The sequence below is a fragment of the Dromiciops gliroides genome, chromosome 1, assembly GCF_019393635.1.
Source record: "Dromiciops gliroides isolate mDroGli1 chromosome 1, mDroGli1.pri, whole genome shotgun sequence".
NCBI lineage: Eukaryota > Metazoa > Chordata > Mammalia > Microbiotheria > Microbiotheriidae > Dromiciops > Dromiciops gliroides.
This window is the reverse complement of record NC_057861.1, coordinates 656732239-656750070: the sequence shown is the minus strand read 5'-3', so window position 1 is coordinate 656750070 and position 17832 is coordinate 656732239. Positions and strand designations below refer to the sequence as shown.

General features: G+C 34.6%; 1 protein-coding gene and 1 non-coding gene across 5 annotated transcripts in view; one reads left to right on the top strand and one right to left on the bottom strand.

Moving 5' to 3' along the window:
• Positions 1-17832, bottom strand: part of FSD1L (fibronectin type III and SPRY domain containing 1 like) — an 89192-nt gene that overhangs the window by 39934 nt on the left and 31426 nt on the right. For all 4 annotated transcript variants that reach the window (XM_043978149.1, XM_043978150.1, XM_043978151.1 and 1 more), the window contains exon 5: positions 8302-8324. In XM_043978149.1, coding sequence (XP_043834084.1) covers positions 8302-8324 — 23 coding nt within the window. The remainder of the gene's footprint in view (positions 1-8301; positions 8325-17832) is intronic.
• LOC122737494 lies at positions 3534-3636 on the top strand. Its single transcript, XR_006354329.1, has one exon. It is a non-coding gene; the product is annotated as a U6 spliceosomal RNA (small nuclear RNA).

The window sequence follows — 17832 nt, the reverse complement described above, 5'->3', positions numbered from 1 at the left end:
ACTCTGACCTTTAATACTAGTTCACATGAAAATATACCGTCAAAAGAGAAGATATGTAGCTTGGCAAACAGGAATAAGAGGGTTCTAGGTAAAAGAGTTAAGTGGTCAACAACCATAATAGCATTGTATTGCTTCATAATTAGGATACAATGATCTCATTTTACAAATTATTTTAAAATTAAAGATATTAAAATACTGATATATAATCTGAGAAATCAAAATGACAAAATTTCAGTTAGAAGGAACCTCAGTGGCCATCTAATTCAACCCACATCTAAAAGAAATCCAGACTATAACATACCAAACACACAGTCATCCTCCCTTTGGCTTGAAAGCTTCCAGGAAGGGGGAACACATCAGTACATTTCACTTTTGAATAAGTCTAATAGTTAGGAAGTTTTTCCTGACAAACCTGGTATTGTCTTATAGGGCCAAACTGAACAAGTCTCATTCCTCTTCCACATGACAGCCCTTCAAATACCTGAAATTCAGTTATCAAATCTCCTTCCTCCCTCACAGTCTTCTCTTTTCCAAGATGAACATCCTCAGTTCCTTCAACCAACAGTCATATGACATAAACTCAGGCCCCTCACCATCCTAGTTGCCCTCTTCTGGACACTGTCTAGTTTATCCATGCTGTTCTTAAAGTGTGGAGAACTGAACACTATATTCTAGATGTGGTCTGACTGTGATGGAGTATCTTAAATTTACAAAGTGCCTGTACAAGTGCATTTAAAAGATTTACTTACCAATTAATTATCAAAATGGAATTTGGATAGAAATCTAATTTCTATGCATTTGTTTTTTAATTGACAGGTCATAATAAAATAGTCCCACCTCTGACACATACTGGCTATGTGAAGCTGAGCAAGTTTCTTAAACTCACAGTGCCCCAGGTAACTCTGTAAGGCTATAAATTGCTGAACAGTGGATGATCTGCATTGGAAGAGGGTATTCCCTTAACCAAGTCTCTCTACAAGAATGAAACCATAAAATCTAGACAAAAAACAAAACAGAAACAATGCACTGTTTACTTTCATTTGTAATTAGTGTTTTGCCTAAAAGAACAAAAATATTTTCTAGATGTTACATTTTCCCCTAAAATTCTAACTTTTCCAACAATAACAAATTGCCACAAGGATGGCAAACTGGTTATCAGGCTGAACTCAGGAAAGGTTAACTCTTTCAACCAAGCATGAATAAGAGATGCACCCAGAACACTGAGGGAAGGAGATATCCACTTAGCTAACCAGATTAACAAAATCAAACCTTGCAATCAAGAGATATCTCAACCAGATTATCCTTATATGATTTCAAGTGTCAGGAAAGGGTATTTTAACAGAAGAATCTGCATACCAAGGCACAATCACCAAGAAAAGGTCTCTTTCATTCAAATACAATCTCAGGTTCCTGATAAGCACCATTTCAATAGACTAGAATTCTAGCACAAGGCTCTGATGTTTGGGTCAAGTCAAAGGTAGACAAATTTCTGTATTTTTTAAAAGTAGTTTTAACATCTGAAAAAACTTCATGGAAAGCAGTCAAAGCAAATCCTTGCTGAATAAATGAAGACTATTAAATAATTTATCATCCTCATTGGTTCCAATCAAACCTAGCATAAACTACATAGAAATTTTAGTTAAAAATCCTGAAGTATATGTTTAATGTGAATGTACATATATAACCTATATCAAATTTCTTTCTGTCTTGGGGAGGGGGAAGGGAAGGAAGGGAGAGAGAAAAATTTGGAACTAAAAATCTTATAAAAACAAATGTTGAAAACTATCTTTACATGTAACTGGAAAAAATTAAATTCTTTTATGATTAAAAAATAAAAGAAAAAATGCTGAAGTAAAATGAAATGTTTTTAAAGTATTCATGCATTTTAAAAGGCAATAAATCTTACAGATAAATTCATATCAACCAATCTGTGATACCTAGGAAGTAGGTAATTTAAACATTTTTAGAAATCATTGCTTTAAAAGGCACATTGGAAAGAATTACCAAAACCTTAAAAAACAAAACTATCATTCAATATACATGCCTTGTGGAAAAAAAGCAAAAACTATATACACAGGACTGTAAAGTACATAAATACATAAGTAAATTATATGTGTAACCTATTTTATATAGGTAAAATACACACCTATAAGCTATATATTATTTTCAAAACTTGAACTTCTTGACTGTATTAAACAAAATGAAAACATGTGGACAATTATGTTTTAATGGCATCATCATGCCTCAATGCTACACTGTAGTATTTTAACTTGCATATTTCAATTATAGTTTAATAATAGTTTTAATTATATTAAAATCTTGCATTTTAATTATGGCTTGATTCAATGTGAAGAGAGGTAGCCTGATGTAATGAAGAGTGCTGGAATCCCACCTAAGACACTTTCATCTGTAAGCAGGGGCAAGTCACTTGACTTCTTGGGGCCTCAGTTTCCTTATCTATAAAGTGGAGGTAATATGTATAATATTTACCTTTTTGAGTTGTTGTAAAGCTTAAGAGGAGAATATATGTAAAGTACTTTGTTATTACTAATATGCCTCTCTTGGTTAATTTATAATGCATCAAAATGAATGCGAAGATCATTGGATAAGAGATTTAGAGTTATAAAGGAAATCAAAGATCATTTAGTCCAACTCTCTCGTTTTACAGATGAGAAAAATTAAGGCCCAGAGAGATTAAGTGACTTGCCTATAGTCACAAAGGAAGAACTAAGCAGCAGAGATGTAATTTAATGGATGATCATAGATCTAGACCTCGAAAGGACTAATGACACCTACCAGTCCAAACTAATTTTGCAGTTGAGGAAACTGAGGGAGGAGGAGGTTGACTTAGGATTTGAACCCAGATCCTATGACTCTATCTATATACACACACATTTTTAAACCTATATACATTTGATAGAGAGAGATAAAAAGGTAAGTATTCTTTCTACTGCACCACAATGGTTACTTTCCTTCCAAATAGTGTCCCATACCCCCAAAACAGAATTAGAAATATAAATGCTGCTTTAAAATTGTCAAACTACCTCTCACATCAACTTGTAACTTTCCTTGCAGTAATAAATTTCTCTAGTGATCTCCCCAACTTTACTTCCATCATTAACCCTCAAACTCCACTATGCATTCAGGATTAAGACAAAAATATTCATATGCTCTAAGGCCTGGACACTACACTTCCACCCTGTGCCTGATTGTTCAATGGCAGCTTTGGATCTTTATAATAAAGGACAAGAAAGTAGCTCAGTGTGCCATGGAAAAAAAAAAGTCTTCTGACTTTAAAAGCAGTTGAACTTTCCACCTAATTCTCCACCCACCATCTGCAGCTTTGGTGGGTTTAGATTCCAGGAACATCAAGCCCGACCCAAGATAAACTGATCATCTGAAATCTCATCTTCAGGCTAAATTTTAGATACTTATTCTCAACTCCTCCATCCTCCTCTCTCCCCACTGACTTGGAGGGCTGGAGAATAGAGAATAAATTCTTACCTGAGTTTTCCTTTAAAAAGGGCTGGGGTGCTCACTTCAGAAGCACATACTAAAATTGGAACGATACAGAGAAGATTAGCATGGCCCCTGTGCAAGGATGACATGCAAATTCGTGAATTGTTCCATATTTTAAAAGGGGGGGGGGTCTAGGATCTGAACTTTCCACCTAACTCACTACCTTTCCATTAGCAACTCTACTTCGTTTAATACCATAAAATATCATGCCCTCATGCCAGATACCCCTTCATCTATCCCCTTATCTCCAGCTTCTTTTTGTATATTGCCTTTCTCCTCTAATTAGATTGTAAGCTACTTGAGTGTAGGGAGCTTTCTTTTTCTTGTTTATATCCCCAGCTCTTAGCATAGTACCTAGCTCATAGTAAGCACTTAATAAATGATTATTTAACTGAACTGAATTTACCTATATTAATGGTAGGAAAAAAGTATATCTTGTACTCCCTTGCCTGTTGTACCCTACTTAGCTACTTAGCTGTCTACCTTGCCTACCCAGGGTCTCAGTGAAAGCAGAAATGCATTACAATGACCCTTAAATAAAACTGTCTCCTTTGGAAAAAACATACATTTGTTATTAATAAAAATTCAGTATATAAAGTAAAAGTCCCTATATTATTTTCACATCTTCCCCTTATCCTATATACTATAAGTCATTATAAACACTAGAAAAATCATTATTATAGCCTCTCATCTCCTTTATCTCTACTCACTTAAAAGTCCAGACACCTTAAACATTCTTCCATAAAACCTATCTCTGCCATCATATAAGTGAGATAATGATTCAACTCTTTCCTTGGTGGAAATAATGGCTCTTATTTTCACTGAGTGTTTAAGATATTTTGGTATTGTAAAAATGTTAAAAATAGGACTCTAGAAAACCCAATTTGATGTTTTCTGAAGGAAGGAATCTTGAAAATAAAACAAAGAAAATAAGGGATAATAGTAGGAGCTAGTGATCTAAAGAACTTTGATCAATTCAGAATCTATCAGTCATCCCAACTGTGCAAATGAGTTAAGAACTGAAAACAGTCCATCAGGCAAAAACAAAAGAGGAAGTTAATGGGTAGACAACTCTCAAAAAGAAAAAGAAATGGAATCAGTTTTTTCCTAGAAAGAGTTGGTATATTACATAAGTGTTAAGAAGAACTGGTACTCTCTTTCACATCACCCAGCCAATAGGAAACTGGACTCTAAACTAGGCTAAGTTCTTCAATAAGTCATACAAGTAGTAAAAACTCACTAGTAAATATGCTACAAGTGAGGGCAGCTAGGTGGCACAGTGGATAGAGCACCAGCCCTGGAGTCAGGAGGACCTGAGTTCAAATCCAGCCTCAAATACTTGACACTTACTAGCTCTGTGACCTTGGGCAAGTCACTTAACCCTTATTGCCCTACCCCTGCATTTAATTATTATTAAATATCATGAAGTAATTCATGACATATAATTACATGATAAAATAATTTAATTTATGACAAAGTCATAGAATTCCAATCTCTGAAGAATTAAAACTGCAGTTAAAGCAAAGGATAATTTAAAAGTATAAGAGTATGTCACTTAACATCTCTAAGTCTCAGTTTCCTTGTGCAAAATTTGGCAGTGTTGAGTGTAGAACACTGCAACACTTGTGTGTGTGTGTGTGTGTGTGTGTGTGTGTGTGTGAGTGAGTGATTACAAATGGTTCATATACTGGCTAGTTTTCATGAACTGCTTTTTCACCCTCTTTTTTATTCTTTGTTCAAAGAGACTGGCTCACCAAGAAGGAAAGCGGGTAGTGTTACATTCAGAAGTAAAAGTGACATTATCAATAAAAATTTGAAATAAAATAAAATAAAATGAGGTGGTTGGACTAGGTGAACTCGAAATCTATAACCTGTATTTTTCTCTCAGTTTGACCATCATGGATAAGAGCCCTTAGAGAACAAGGATGCCAGGAAGTCCTCATATTCAATCAGTCTTTTGGTGATTTTTTTCATTTCATGTCACAAAGAACTAGTGTATCCGCAATACCTTCCTATTCACCTTCACATATAGTGTGAGTACAACCTTCATAAAACATTGTAACATCATGAAGAACAGCAGATCAAGAATTTTGGTCCTCTCCAATGAAAAGCACTAATAATAGCAACAACTCTTATCCAAGTTCAAAGTCTGTAGCCCACTATTGTGAACACATGATTGCTAGATCCTGGCCACTATTAACATCCAAGAAACAGTACAAGTGTCCTTCATTCTTCTATTCTTGAATCTTTTGGTTGAAGCCCCCTCATGTACATACTCAATTTTGTGTAGCCCAACTAGCCCAAACCCACCCTTGGTATACTTCCTACACATCATCACATAAGTTAAAGCACTTGACACACTTATAAGATTTCAAGGAGCTGAGGTCAAACAACTTTTTCTCCTCTTTCCCCAGTTCATTATCTACTGTCATGGGGAAACCATAAGTATCCAAATGTTGTTTGTTTTGGTTGGTTCTGCATCTGGTGGCTCAATTAAATTCAAAGCATTAGAATAATATTTAACAACTAGGTATGCAAGAAAAAGAAAACATCAATATTGATCTTCAGCTTGTAGCCATAAAATTTGTCAGCCTAGAGCTCTGGATAACCTTCAGCTGTGAGGTGATGATGCACTAGAGACAAGAAGTTTAGCAGCCTGCTGATCAGATGGCCATTATGACCTGTAGGTTCTCCATTGTCTTGGGTCATGTAGAATATCCTAAAGCTCATGGAAATAAATATTGAGAGTCAGAAAATAAAGTATCTTTCTTATCAAGGAGGTTATGTGCTGGAGTTTGGAACCAGATTCTCACAGAAAATCACATGGGTATTTGATAATGGGATATGATGCTAAAAAGAAGATACTGGAAAGCACTGAGTTTCTCATCAGGTCAAAGATCAGCAATAACTCCATTTATTTAAACCTAAATTAACAGATTCAAAACCATTTTTTCTGTCATAGACCCTACTGACAGCCTGGTGAAGCCTACTGATACCTTCTCAGGATGTTTTTAAATGCACAAAAATAAAATACAAAGGATTATAAAGGAAACCAGTTATATTAAAAACTTACCAAAACATATATTTGAAAAGTTCACAGACCCTAAGTTAGGAACTCCTGACCTAGAAGTTCGTGTAGATTCTATTTCCTTACAATAAACAAGTTCATTTTAAAATTAAGATGGGGCAGCTAGGTGGTGCAGTGGATAGAGCACCGGCCCTGGATTCAGGAGGACCTGAGTTCAAATCCGACCTCAGACACTTAACACTTACTAGCTGTGTGACCCTGGGCAAGTCACTTAACCCCAACTGCCTCACCAAAAAATTAAATTAAATTAAATTAAATTAAATTAAGATTAAGATTAAGAAAGATAACTCTGATAGATATAACTGATACTATTTCACATAAATCTCTGTCTTTTCCTTCTGGCTCTCCCCATTTGATGTATAAGCACAACCAAGAATCTGATTACAAAAATCAGAATGAATATATCAGACAAGACAATATTTATATAATTGTAAAGATCTATAGGCATGAGAACAGGTAACTTGTTCTTAATGATAATGGATTGAAAACTAAATTCCTCAATCAAAATCAAAAAACATACTCAAGATTTTGATAATTCTTTCACATAGTCCATGATTAGCAAATTAGCCCATTTCAATGGAGAAAAAATATATCCTATGTATCACAGATTGGTGGGCATATCTTAGAACAGCAATACTTTTCAAAGAATCCCATAATTCAAAGCAAAGGGGAAAAGGAAGTGGGATAGAGAAAAGGGCAGGTAGGGAGGCACACATTTTAGGCTAACAATCATAATACAGTCAATTCTTGATCGTGATCTAGAAGGTCCACTGACTTTTCTACTTTCTACTAATGTTATACAAATGTTGCCACCTGAAATTCCTACAAAACTTGTCTTATTAACCAGAATCCTAAGATTTCTATCAAATCCTGGTTCTACTGCCAGAAAATATCCATACCATCTAAATATCTCCATTATCTTTCTTCTCCTAGATAGGTTCTAGCTAAGTGGAAATGGGCATGAGGAAAGAGAAGGTACCAGGAATTTAGAATTCAATTAATTATTTTCAGAATTAATAGTCGGGGGGCAGCTAGGTAGCACAGTGGATAAAACACTGGCCTTGGATTCAGGAGTGCCTGAGTTCAAATCCAGCCTCAGACACTTGACAGTTACTAGCTGTGTGACCCTGGGCAAGTCACTTAACCCTCATTGCCCCTCCAAAAAAACAAAACAAAACCAGAATTAATAGTCAACACCCTGCATGGAGTGAAAAAGCACAAAGAAATTGGTAAGGGAAGGTCTAGAGAGGCAGTGGATGTTGGAAAACTAGTACAACTCCCAAAAATGTTCAAAATCCAATATATTATCAAAATATCAAATTTAAGAATAAACATGCATTCCAAAAACAAATACTATTTTTTAAAATAATTCACAGCACTTCTCCTCTTCATTAGAAAAGATAATCAAGAATTGATTGTATCAAACCTATTGTATAGTATGTCAAGCAATATAAATGGGAATTATGTCAGAAATGAAATTACTTGGGAAACATTTTTCCTCAATTGTTTTAAAGATGAAGAGAAACACTAGATTTTCCAAGAAAATGTGTAAACAGTACCCTTCCTCCCCAACTTTACAATTAAATATTTTTATTTCAATCACGAAGGTTATGATACAAAACAAAAACTGAATTTCATTTCTGACTCTGAAATCAATATTTTCAAAAAAATGTAATGTAGAGTATGTACCATACCTATCTTTGATCTGTCTGGCAGCCTTGGAGCAAGTCAGGGGGAAGAGAAAGAAGGTAGTTAGTGCTTTCATGCAACTTTCAAATGCAGTAACATGCAAGAAAAGTTAGAATACAAACTGCAGCAGCTTAGTTAACATTCACCAAAACCCAAGTTATCAGAAAATTTTATGAGAAAAAATTCTTATAACCTCACAAATTTTTGTTAATTTAATGTTAGAATGATAGTTATGGATTAGGACCCAGCTAAAATCAGATCAAAAGGTCAGCATCCCACTTCAGACCAAGTTCAGGTGACTGAACACATTCTTCTTTACTTATCCATTTTTGTTTGAATTAATCAGATGGATTTTATACAAAAGCCAAATGGAGAAGCTTATAAAACCACTTATAATTTTGGTGCTTCAAAACTGTTATCTATTCAACATCTTCCAAATTTATTCCTTCATATCTTAGTATGGCTTCTATAAAATATCTCAACTGAGAGCTACCATTATTTACTTTCCCTCTCCTTGTAACTGGGAGTCATCCAAAATGTATCAGTAAATCATTAGCAATACCTTAAAAGGTAATAAGAAAGAACAAAATGTTTTGTGACCTTTCAACAGATCAAAGCAAAAAGAAATGATCAATAAACCAGAAAATATAGTTGTTGGATTTTTTTAAATTTATTTTTATGAGTACTATGCTGAGGGGCAGCTAGGTAGTGCAGTGGAATCCAACCTCAGACATTTGATACTAGCTGTGTGACCCTGGACAAGTCATTTAACCCTCATTGCCCCCCCCCCCAAAGAGTACAATGCTGGAAGAAAAGGACGAATGCTGATTGCATCTAATTATACCTGCATTAGTAAAGGAGAAGACACTGGAATTCTAGAGAAAACTCATTTATGACTCAAAATCTGCGCTGGATTTCTATAATCTGATGGTTTTGCCTGTTGCCATACAAAACTACTGCCTATGGAAGGGTTTACTCTCCATTTTATACTACTCTTTCTTAATTTTTCTCTCATGCCCAGGGCCCTTTAACCTTATTATACATTACTTCCCTTCTCATATTCTACAGTCTGTCCAAACCAGTCTTCTTGCAATTCCTCACAGAGAGCACTCCATCTCTTATTTTTTCCCCTTTGTTGTTCTCAATGCCCATAATTTGCTCCCACCTCACTTTGGCCTTTTAGGATCATGTGTTTTCTTTAAATCTTTGTTTATGCAATGCCTACATGAAATATTTCCTGATCTCCCCACTAAAATTATTTTGTATTTATTTTATTTATCATCTGATATGTATATTTATGCACATGTTTATCCCATGAAACGTAATCTGTTTGAGGGCAGGGCTTATCTTATTTTTGTCTTTGTATCCCTAGCACCTAACACAGTGCCTAGCACATAGTGCATAATAAATGTTTACACATGCTAATTTTTTCCTCCTACTCTTCTTTTTGCTAAAAAAACCAAAACAAACAAAAAAAACTATGTGCCAGGCACTGTGCTAAGCACTGAAGACACTACCCAAGGGAGGAAATGTATATAATAGAAAAACAAAATATATTACTAAACATTTATTTTAAAAATCAATAATGTTCATTGACAGATGCTGCACTACCACCATCCCCACTTTACAGTACCACTTAAGCAATGTAAGCCATTTGGAGATGAAGTACAAGGAAAGTGATACAGACTTACTAGAGATATAGCAAGGCTAATATAAATGTTCTCTCTCTGTTAGTGCTACAGATTAAAATATTTCAATTAAAATGAACACATTCTTCCAAGTCATTTGGCAGGTACACAGACTATATGGGATAAAATTTAGCCAGATGTATATATTTTTAAGTATGTCATTTGAATCAGAGGTGGCAGCTTATTCTCAGAGATGACTCATTTACAACAGATCAAAACATTTTATGCTTTATTAATTTATCAAACGTGGTGTATTAACATTTTGTTTACCTAAAATAATGACAAAGTGTCATGTAGTAGTCTGAACACCAGACCAGAAGTTGAGTTCTAGTCTAGACATAGCTCTGCCACTAACATACCATGTGACCTATGGCAAATCATGTAACCTCTTTATAGCTCCATTTTCTCATCTGTAAAAAGAGGGGGATTGAAATTGATTCTCTGAAAGCCCATTCCCACTATGATGTTCTACAAATCTTCTGTCACCTACCACTTTTCATTCTCAATAATACATTTCAGCTTTCCTAAAACTCTCCCAATAAATTTTAAAATTTCACTTTTTAGTAAAGGAAACTTTCATTTTAGTTATACTAAAACACATAATTTACTATGAAAACTAAGTAAAATACCAAGTTTCTCTGTAGCTACTCTCATTTTACATGTGTGGAAATTAATACCTTTTAATTAATTACTCCAGAGGATAGGTTCATCAAGTAATATTTTGAAATATTAAAGAAAAATTTGAAATATTTTGAAAAATTAAAGAATCCTTAAAAATAGAGACAATTAAATTTTAAATGCTTTCTGATTCAAAATTCACAGAAGAAATAACCAGACCCATCCACCTAACCAACACAGGTAAAACAGAAGATATAAGTCGAATGATTTTATTTTTATTCAACTTATTTCATTAATAAAACTGAAGAACAGGTAAAAACTACTCCTATACTTCTAACAAACATATCAAGAAAACTGGATTTTAAATCAAACTCTATTATCCCTACTACATTCTTGTAGTTAATTCTATTCTAGGAAATTTAATATGACCACAGGTCTCATTTAAAAAGAGACGTGATTGGGGGCAGCTGGGTGGCTCAGTGGATAGAGCACTGGCCCTGGATTCAGGAGGACCTGAGTTCAAATCCAGGCTCAAACACTTAACACTTACTAGCTGTGTGACTCTGGGCAAGTCACTTAACCCCAATTGCCTCACCAAAAAAAAAAAAAAAATGATTAGGAAGATAACAGGAAAGGTCTTAGATTCAGACCCTGCAAGGATCTTGGAACACATCCATCTCCCTCCACCCCCCATTTTACATATAAGAAAACTGAAGCCCAGAATGATTAAGTAACTTGTGAGATAGTAGAATAAAATAATGCTTAAAGTAACTCACAAACTCTATTCCCTTAAACTAACATGTAATAAGCCACATATACATTATAGTAATTAAAATTTCAGGAAAAAGAGAATGCAACTAGAGTTGAGCAACTATGTGGGGGGAGAACACCCAGCAGTGAAAAGCCACTCTTCTGTGTAGACAAATGGAAAGGCAGGAGAGAGTGGAAACAACCAAATGAGCTGTAGTGATTCCCCTATGGAGTTTTCCATTAGAGAGCAGGTCAGTGTGATACCTCCAATATTCAATTCTGAAAAGTATGTAATGTCAAGTTCTTAAAGAAAAGCTAAAATATATTATAAAAATCCTGAGACCATTTTTTCAATAAAAATTAGTTTACTGAGTAAAAAAAAATTTTAAACATACACCTATGTAACTCACCAAGTACAAGTTATTGTATTAATATTAAGATCTTGAAGATAGAGCAGTAAGATAAGCCTTGGGATCAGTAAGATCTAATAAATTTTAAAATTTATTTCTCAAAAGGCACCAATAAGAATTTCTCATATTATAATTGAATCATGATTGCAACATCTATAGTCAATCACTTCCTATCTGTTAAGAAATTATGCACCACCTTCAGTGCCAATTGCTTCTCTTTTTATTGTATTTAAAACATACAGGTCTATAGAATACTACACATAATATCAGTCTTTTTTAATATGCTAGTTAGTTTTGCTGCCCTTTTTCTTCTCTTTTAAAGTATTTTAAGGGATGGCTCTCTGAGAGGCATTGAGGAAATATATAATAGGAAACTTATATGATGTAAAAACAAAAGATTTTAGTTACACATCTGTGCAATTTGAGGGCTCTTTCATCCTTTGATTTCATCTATATTTTCCAGAAGTTTACCTACCATCTTCCCCTATCCTTACTTTCATAAAATCATAGAATTTAGAGCTGGAATGGGCCTTAAAGATTTAGTCCAACATCCTTTATTTTACAATGAGAAAGCTGAGCCCCAGTAATTAGGCCAAGGTCACACAACTTGTTAGTGGCTAAAGCAGGATTAAGCCCAAGTGTGTTGATTTTTAGTTCAAAGTTCTTTCCAATACACTCTGAAGTCCAAACTGAAAGGCCAACATCTTTCCTGAGAATAGCACCAAATGTTTATGTCAGACCTAATGACAACAGAGCATGAAGAAGACATTTAACCAATATATTAATAAGCAATATTTACTACTACTTCTGTCAACTTCAATCACTGTTTAAATTCGAATGTTATATTTGTATCTTAGGTAAATGCTATTCTAAAAATTTTACAAGGTACAATTTTATAAGGTATCTAAAACTGAAACTTCAGTTCATAATTTCAATGATGATGCAAACATTAGCTTCTATGCCATCTCAACCTTCATGTAGATATTCAGGAATAAAGGTTCTACCTAGGAAGGTGAGGGTTCTACAGTCACTAAATATCAAGGTTGATTTAGTTTTGGAGAAAACTCATCAATTTCTTCATATACCTTCTCTATTTTTATTCTGTTACATATATTGACCCATGAAGATAACTATAACTTGAGTGTCATCTGTTTATTGATGGTCACAACAAACAGTGCAAATTAAGATAACCAAACATCCCATTAAATTATGTTTCTTATTACCAGTGAGCGCAGTATGAAACCAACTCAACCACTTTGTTTATTGAAAGAGTCTGCAAGTATTCCATTTAGCTATGGACACAGACACACAACAAATACACAGAAAATTGTATATTTGGATATTAGAGAGGGAGCACAATCTTGCAGATAGAAATCTGGCCTCAAAGTCAGGAAGATCTAGGCTCAAGTTCCACTTTTGATACATAATTGTTATGTGACTTGGCAAATCACTTAACTTTTCAACGACCCAAGAAACATTCTTTTTTTAAAGTATTTTACTTTTTTATAATTATATGTGAAAACAACTTTAATATACATTTTTTTAAATTGTGAGTTTCCTATACTCTACCTACCTACCTTACCTCTCCCCAACTAGAAATGGCAAACAATTTGATATAGTTTATACTGTGCAAGCATGTAAAATGTTTCCACATTAGTCACGTTGTAAAAGAAAACAGTCAAAAAATTGAAAACAATAAAGGAAGTGAAAAATATTATGCTTTAATCTGCATTCAAACTCCATCAGTTCCTTCCCTGGAAATGGATAGCATTTTTCATCTTAAGTCCTTCAGAACTATCTTGGATCACAGTATTGCTGAGAATAGCTAAGTCATTCATAGTTGATCATCATCCAATATTGCTGCTATGTGTACAATGTTCTCCTGATTCTGCTCACTTCACATAAGTCTTTCCAGCTTTTTCTGAAAGCATCCTGCTCCTCATTTCTTACAGCACAATACTATTCCATTACAATCAGATAACACAACTTGTTTGCCACTCCCCAACTGACAGGAATCCCCTCGATTTCCAATTCTTTGCCACTTCAAAAAGAGCTCTTATAAACATCTTGGTACAAATTTAGGTCCTTTTAACTTTTTTTGAAAAGACTCTTTGGGATACAGACCTAGTAATAATATTGCCAGGTCAAAGAGCATGCATAGACTTATAGCCCTTTGGGTATAGTTTCAAATCGCTCTCCAGAATGGTTCACAACTCCACTAACAGTGCATTAGTTTCCCAGTTTTCCCACATCCCCTCCGACATTTATCATTTTCCTTTTCTGTCATAATAGCCAATCTAATAGGTGTGAGGTGGTACCTCAGGGTTGTTTTAACTTGCATTTCTCCAATCAATAATGATTTAAAGTATTTTTAAAATATAACTACAGATAGTTTTGATTTCTTTGAAAATTGTTCATACCCTTCAACCACTTATCAATTAGGGAATGATTTATATTTGTATAAATTTGACTCAGTTCTCAAAATATCTGAGAAATGAGGCCTTTACCAGAATCATTTACTATAAAAAATTTTTCCCAGATTTCTGTGTTCCTTCTAATCTTTCCTGTATTGGCTTTGTTTGTGCAAAATTTTTTAAATTTAATATAATCAAAATTATCCATTTATATCTTGTAATACTTTTACCTCTAATTTTCTTTATGTCTAAATCATGTACCTATTTTGACCATTTCTTGGTATACAGTGAAAGATGCTGGTCTATACTTCATTTCTGCCAAATGTTTTTCCAGTTTTCTCATCAATTTTTTTAAATAGTACATTCTTTTTCCAAAAGCTTGTAACTTTTAGTTTATCAAACACTAGATTATTATGGTCATTTACTATTGTGTGTTGTGTACCTAATATATTCCACTGATCCACCACTTTGTTATTTCTTATCCTGTTCCAAACTGTTTTGATGATTATTGCTTTGTAATAGTTTGAGATCTGGTATACCTTCCTTCACATTTTTTTCATTAATTCTCTTAATATTCTTGACATTTTGTTCATTGAATTTTTCTAGTTCTATAAAATTATTTTTGGTATATTATTTAGTTTCCAAATAATTTTTAATTTATGTTTCCACAGCTCTTTATTGAATGTAAGTTTTATGGCATTATGATCTAAAAAAATGCATTTACTATTTCTGTTCTTTTCCATTTGGTTGTGAGATTTTATGCCCTAAAACATGGCTAATGTAGGTTCCATATACTGCTGAGAAAAGGTTATATTCCTTTCTACTTCCATTCAATTTTCTCCAGAGCCCTATCATATCTAACTTTCCTAAAAGTTCATTCACCTCCTTAAATTCTTCCTAGTTTATTTTTTGTCTTGTTCTGATAGGAAAAAGGTTAGGGTCCCCCACTAGTATAGTTTTACTATTTCCTCCTGCAAAACTCATTTAACTTCTTTTAAAAATTGGATACTATACCATTTGGTGCATATATGTTTAGTGTTGATATTACTTCTATGGTACCTTTAGCAAGATGTAGTTTCCTTTCCTTACCTCTTTTGATTACATCTATTTTTGCTTTTGCTTTGTCTGAGATCATGGCTACCAGCCCTGATGTTAGCCCCTTACCTTTACTCTATGTGTCTCTTTGTTTCAAATGTGTGGTTTGTGGGGGTTTTTTTGGTGAGGCAATTGGGGTTGTGTCTTGTCCAGGGTCACACAGCTAATAAGTGTCAAGTGTCTGATGCCAGATTTGAACTCAGGTCCTCCTTAATCCAGGGCCAGTGCTCTATCCATTGTGCCACCTAGTTGCCCCATCAAATGTGTTTCTTATAAACAATATATTGAAGGATTCTGTTTTTTAATCCACTCTGCTATCTGTTTTCGTCTTATGGTTGTGTTTATCCCATTTACATTCAGTTATGTATTATTGTGTATTCCATCCTACTTTCCCCATTTATCCTTCTCTTTCTCTCTTTCCTTTTACCCTGTCCCTCCTCACATTTTCCTTCTAACCACTGCCTCACCCAATATATTCCTCCATTCTATCAGTCCCTCATCTTCTATCCCCTTCCCCCTAGTGTCCTGTAGCATAAGATAGAGTTTTATACTCTACCGAGTGTATGTCATTCCCTCTTTGAGCCAATTCCAATAAGGCTAAGAATGAAATATTGCCCACCCTCAATCTTCCCCTCCTCTGTAAAAACTCTTTCACACCACTTTTATGTGAGAAAATTTAACCCATTCTACATCTCCTTTCCTCTTCCTTCCAGTGCATTCTTCTTTCTCACCCCTTAGTTTTTGTTTTGCTTTGTTTTTTGGAGATCATCCCAACACAAATGACTCACACCCATACCCTCTGTCTATGAAGGCTGCTTCTCATTGCCTAATAATGACAAAGTTCCTGGAATTACATGTATTGTCTTCCCATATTAGAAGGTACATGGTTTAACTTTATTGAGTACCTTATGATTTCTCTTTCATGTCCACTTTTATATGCTTCTCTTGACTTTTGTGTTTGAATGTCAAATTTCCTGTTCAGCTATCTTTTCATCAAGAATGCTTTAAAATCCTCTATTTCATTAAATATCAATTTTTCCCCTGAAGTATTATATTCAGTTTTGCCGTGTATGTGATTCTTGGTTTTAATTCTAAGTTCTTTGCTTTCTGGAATATCATGTTCCAAGCCCTCTGATTCTTTAATGTATAAATTGCTAAATCTTGTGTTATCCTGACTGTGCCTCCATGATATCTGAATTGTTTCTTTTTGGTTGTTAGCAATATTTTCTTCTTCACCTGGAAGCTCTGGAATTAGGCTGTAATATTCTTGGGAGTTTTCATTAGGGGATCTCTTTCCGAAGGTAATTGGTGGATTCTTTCAATTTCTATTTTACCTTCTGGTTCTAGGCTATCAGGGCAGTTTTCCTTGATAAATTTCTTAAAATATATAAATATCATGAGGCAGCTAGGTGGCACAGTGGATAGCACACCGGCCCTGGATTCAGGAAGACCTGAGTTCAAATCCAGCCTCAGCCACTTGACACTCTACCAGCTGTGTGACCCTGGGAAAGTCACAACCCCAATTGCCTCACCAAAAAACAAACAAAACACACACACACACACACACACACACACACAAATATGATATCTAGGTTCTTTTTTTGATCACAGATTTTTTTTTGAGGCAACTGGGGTTAAGTTACTTGCCTTAGGTTACACAGCTATTATCTAAGGCTGGATTTTTAAACTCAGATACTCCTAACTCCAGGGCTGGTGCTCTATCCACTGTGCCATCTAGCTGCCCCATAGCACATCTTTTTGAAGAGCTTTAAGGTTGGGGCAAATAATTCTTAAAATAGTTCTCTTCAATCTATTTCCAGGTTAGTTGTTTTTTTCCAATGAGATATTTCACATTTTCTATTTTTTCACTCTTTTGACTTTATTTTATTGTTTCTTAATACCTCACAGTCATTAGCTTCCAGTTGCCCAATTCCAATTTTTGAGGATTTTTTTTTGGGGGGGGGCAATGGGGCTTAAGTGACTTGCCCAGGGTCACACAGCTAGTAGGCGTCAAGTGTCTGAGGCCAGATTTGAACTCAGGTCCTCCTGAATCCAGGGCCGGTGCTCTATCCACTGCGCCATCTAGCTGCCCCGGAATTATTTTCTTCAGTGAACTTGTGTACCTTTTTTATTTGGCCAATTAAATTCTACTTTTTAAGTGGTTGTTTTCTTCAGTGAATTTTCTTTCCATTTTTTGTGCTTCTTTTACCAAGCTATTGACTCTTTTTTTCATGATTCCCTTGCATCACTCTCATTTCTTTCCCCAATTTTTCCTCTATCTCTCTTATTTTATTTTCATAATCCTTTTTGAGCTCTTCCAGGAATTCTTTTTAGGGGGGCCTGATATGTTTTGCTTTGAGGCTTTGCCTAAAGCCATTTTGACAGTCTTTTTCTGAGATTGTGCTTTGATCTTCCCTGTCCCCATAGTAAATTTCTATAGTCAGGCTTTTTTTGTTTTTTGCTTATTTTTTGAGCCTATTTCATAACTTTTAATTTTACATTAACGTTGAACTCTGCTCCTGGGGTGGAGGAGGTAATGTCTCAAGCTTCAGGTTTTTTGT